Source organism: Oratosquilla oratoria, chromosome 5, assembly GCF_046742065.1.
Source record: "Oratosquilla oratoria isolate Oo_2021 chromosome 5, ASM4674206v1, whole genome shotgun sequence".
NCBI lineage: Eukaryota > Metazoa > Arthropoda > Malacostraca > Stomatopoda > Squillidae > Oratosquilla > Oratosquilla oratoria.
The window spans coordinates 34,897,479-34,902,478 of NC_134781.1; the positions used below are offsets into that span (position 1 = coordinate 34,897,479).

General features: G+C 37.2%; 1 protein-coding gene across 2 annotated transcripts in view; it reads right to left on the minus strand.

Moving 5' to 3' along the window:
- The window catches only part of LOC143025456 (uncharacterized), a 73,672-nt gene that overhangs the window by 23,798 nt on the left and 44,874 nt on the right, over positions 1-5,000 (minus strand). For both annotated transcript variants that reach the window (XM_076185145.1, XM_076185146.1), the window contains exon 5: positions 756-900. In XM_076185145.1, coding sequence (XP_076041260.1) covers positions 756-900 — 145 coding nt within the window. The remainder of the gene's footprint in view (positions 1-755; positions 901-5,000) is intronic.

Genomic DNA, 5,000 nt, shown 5'->3' on the forward strand with positions numbered 1-5,000 from the left:
GTCTATATATATGTATAAATATATATATATATATATATATATATATATATATGCTAATACTAATACGGGTACGTGAGTGCACTTATGGAAACTAGACCACTTCAAGAAAAGAAACAAATGACGCAGAGCACTTTCGTATATTAAATCCAGTGCAAAAAGTACTTTTTTGCACTGGATGTAATATGCGAAAGCGCTCTGCTTCGTTAGTTTCTTTTTTCTACTATATATATATTTTTTTCTACTATATATATATATATATATATATATATATATATATATATACATATATATATATATATATATATATATATATATATATATGTTTAAGTTTCTGTTTTTCTTCTTATTTTCATCCTTCATAAAGGGAGGTATGTGTACATGCAAACTATCCTGGAAGGGGATAATTATTCCCATACCGTTAGAAGAAAAAAAAAACATCATTCTGTAAGAGAAAAAATAACATTAATAAAAATAAAGAAAAAGAAAAAATAAAGAAATAAAAATAAACAATAATATTAAAAGGAAACCAATAAAGAATAAAGACAAAAGAAAGAAAAAGAAAGACAAAAGAAAAAAGGAAAGAAAAAAGAAAGGAAGGAAAGACATAAGAAAAGAAAGAAAAAAGAAAACTAAAGAAAAAAAGAAAGAACGAAAGGAAAAATAAAATGAAATGAAAAAAGAGAAAAGAGAGAGAGAGAGAGAGTGAAAGAGACCCAGACCTATGAGGTGTACACCGAGAGGCGCCTCCTACTCACCCTTGGGCTTCCTGGGGACCCTTCCCCGAGGGACCACGGACACCACGGGTGGGTTTAGGATGTCTGGCTCATAGGTGGAGAGCTGGTCGAAGTCATAAAGATACTTTCTGTGTCCGGCCTTCCACGTGAAGTTGACCGTCTCCACCTGGAGATGGGCCAAGGAGGGGATTGAAATCGGTCTAAGGCAGACTCATCAAAATATATAATGTGTCGCTGTGATGTGAAAGTTCATCAAAGGACAAGAGGAACAATAAATAGATAAATAAAAGAATAAATAAACAAATAAATGAATAAGTGCATAAATAGATAAACAGATAAATAAATGAATAAACTAATTATTCAATTAGCTAATGAATAGATAGATAAAAGAATAAATTAATTAATGAATTATCTAATTGTTTAATCAACAAGTTAGTAAAGAGATAAAAAATAGGTAATTGAATAAAAAAAAATAAACAAACAAATATGCAATAGATAATCTATGAATACCTCAATAGAACAGAACAAATCCTGTCTGCCACCAGATATTTTCATCAAGTGACAGGATAATCCTTAATTCCATCTTAAGGGTTAACCCCGACAGTACTGAGGACAGCTAACCTAACAGGGCCCTATGTCTACAATGTAGATTAGTGGTTCTCAACCAGGGACCACAAGTGCCCACAAGGTAGCCATAGGGTCTTCCCAAGGAAGCCATTAAGGGTCCCCCAAGGGAACCATGGTGGGCCCCAATAAAAGACATGGGCCCCCAAAGGAGCCATGTGAGGGGTGGCACAAAAAAGCCATGTAGTGTCCCTAAGGGACCCATGGGAGGCCTACAAGGGAACCATTGCTGCCCACAAGGGACCCACCGGGGGCCATCCGGGGAGCCATGACAAGAATCTACGGGGGAGCATGGCCTGCTGTTACAAATTATACATTTCCAAATAAGGTGAGGAATCTGAATATAAAAAAGAAATTCTGTAAGGTATGAGATGATTATGATTGTCAACTTTGTAATAAAGCAAAGGGTTTGTTTACATAAACTATTTTTATTATTATCATTATTATATATATATATATATATATATATATATATATATATATATATAATATATATATATATATATATATATATATATATATATATTTGTATGGTGGGATTTGGGAGAAAGATTGCAAAGGATTACAAAGGAAGTGCATGCCGACAAGAAACCTTTTGGTCCACAACTAGGTCGCATGTAAAAAATGAATAGATAAATAAATAAAATAAATAGATAGATAAATAGATAATGACAGATAATAAATAGATAATTAAGAAATAATGATAAATAAACAGGTATATAATGATAATTCATAATAGTACATAGATCGATAATAGAAAATAAACCCGATAAACATAAATAAATAACATTAAGTAGATAAGATAAAGTCAAATAAATAGCAGGCATTACAGCATATTACTTAGGTGCTTATCTAAATGAATCTTAAAACTTCGAACTGAACTACATTGCACTACCTCTGTTGGATGCTTCTTCCATTAATTGACTGCATGATTGGCGAAGTTATTTCTACCCATTCCCAAATTAAATCAACTTCCTGACAATCTGAGCCCATCATTTCTTGTCACATTCCCACTCAGGAGGGGAGCCACACAAATGTTGAGAATTTATATATATATATATATATATATATATATATATATATATACTGTATATACATATATATATGTATACATGTGTGTGTGTATGTGTGTGTGTGTGTGTGTGTGTGTGTGTGTGTGTGTGTGTGTGTGTGTGTGTGTGTGTGTGTGTGTGTGTGTGTGTGTGTGTGTGTGTGTGTGTGTGTGTGTGTGTGTGTGTGTGTGTGTGTGTGTGTGTGTGTGTGTGTGTGTGTTTGTTTTAGGGAAAACATAATCATATGTTTTAGTCGATTTTCGTATGATTAATTTTTCTATATTTGGAATAAGTTTTTGTGGTTCGCCGTTGTACTTTTTCCAATATGTCAATGTCTTTAATGAGATTCGGTGACCATACGGAAACAGCATATTCCAAATGTGGACGAACTAACGATTATATCACTTGTTAATGCGAGATGGACTTTTGAAGTCAAAAGATTACGCAATCAGTTCTAGAATCTTATTTGTTTTCTCAGAGGCTGAAATACACTGCTTAGATAATTTGAGATCGTTACTGATAATTACGCCGAGATCCTTTTCACAATCCATTTTTGTTAACGAATTTCCAAATAACTTGCAATCGTACTTACTGTTATTTTTCTCTATGTGCATGACCTTGTATTTACTTGTGTTAAATTTCATTAACCACTTTTCAGACCATTGTTGTAGCTTATCTAAATCTTCTTGAGTATCTAATTGGTTTAAGTGATCATTTGCCATTCCGCACAGTTTCGTATCATCAGCAAATTTGGAGACAATAGATTTCAGTCCGTGGTCTATATCATTTATATAAACTATGAATAGAAGTGGCCCAAGAACGGTTGAAAAAAAAATGATAGACTGGATTATTGTGTTTTGTGTTGTTTTTAGGATGTGTTTGTATTGTGTGGAGTTTTGTCGAATCATCTGCTGAAGGCCGGGTGCTTTGCTGTAGTAACTACTCCAACTTCAAGTTCAAGTGAGGCCTTTCTGTTCAGTCCGTGTTCATTCGCCTCGCCGATTAGACGTGTGGCCGCGGTGACCGACCGGGCGGGATTAGTCATATGGTTGATCATGGAACGCTACCCGTTACCCAAGAGACAGCGAGTTGATGATCCTACTATCACACCTGGTGTGAATGAGGACAGTGGTGATCGTGATGGTGAGGCTGCAGGCCTGGCTAGTGCAGGCCCACAGGCACAAGAGAGCACCATTCAAACCCAGGCTGAGAAACTACTGTCTGGACCCAAGGACCTGAGCCAGTGTCCAGATAGTGGCCCCACCTGTCCAGACTTGAAGAGATTCCTAGCCACAGAATACAGTGGCCAGTCAGGGTCATTCAAAAGGAGCTGAGGTGATCATCAGTCGTGGCTAGAGTACTCCACAACCCTAGATACTACATTCTGGTTTGCATGCCGTCACTTCAGTCATGCACACAGCAAATATGAGGAGTCCTTCGCCCATGATGGGTTTAGGAGCTAGAATAAGGCAATTTAAGTCCCATGACAGCTCAGCAGGACAGATTTTCCATGCAAGCTTGGGCAGAGTTTAAAATGCAGAAAACAACAGGTTCAAGAATTCTCCATGCTCTTGATGCCGGCCATGCTAAAACTGTGAAAGAAAACAGACATTAGATCAAAACAGTAATAGACGCGCTGCCCTACACAGCCTGCCAAAATGTGGCCTAGAGAGGTCACAGGGAATGCACCGATTCTTCCTGGAACTGCTGGACGTGATTTCCAAGTATGATGAAATTGTCAAAAAGAAACTGAGTGGTTCTGGCAGTGCCAAATACATGCACCACTATATCCAAAATTAACTGCTTGCCATCTTAGCTTCGATGAACAGAAAGGACATCAGCAACGAGGTCCAGAAAGCAGAGTATTTTGTCCTAATAGTGGATGAGACCAAGGACATCAGCTAACAAGAACAGCTGTCGATTGTGGCGAGGTATCTCCACCAACAGAGCCTTCATGAGGATTTCCTTGATTTCACAGCAGCCGAGGGTCTGGATGCAGACTCACTGCTTAACAAGATTCTAGAGACCCCGGCCAAATATGGTATTGACCACAACGCCTGCATTGACCGGTGCTATGATGGCGCTGCTTTCGTGTCAGGGGACATCAGTGGTGTACAGGAGAGATTCAGAAGAGAGGTACCACAGTCTGTGTATATCCACAGTTATGCTCACAGGCTCAACCTTTTGCTGGTTGATTGTGTAAACAATGTCCAAGCTGCAGCAGAGTTTTTGTGCTTATACAGAGCTTGTAAAAGTTCTTCTCTACGTCAGTAGTACATAAAGAATTTCTAAAGGTACAAAAAGAATTGAATCCCTCAAAGTAGCACGTAGAGCTGAAGCGACGGTCGAACACAAGATGGGCCTGCCAACATGCTGCTTGTCTGCCATTAAAAAAAAAAAAAAAAAAAAAAAAAAAAAAAAAAAAAAAAAAAAAAAAAAAAAAAAAAAAAAAAAAAAAAAGACTGCCATAGTGGCAACCTTGAAACGTCTCATGGAGGGAGACAATGTGCACAGAGCCACTGAGGCAAAGAGTCTGCATCCTGCTAGATCAACAGTTTGTGACAAGTTTGATGGCCATGGAAAAACTGTT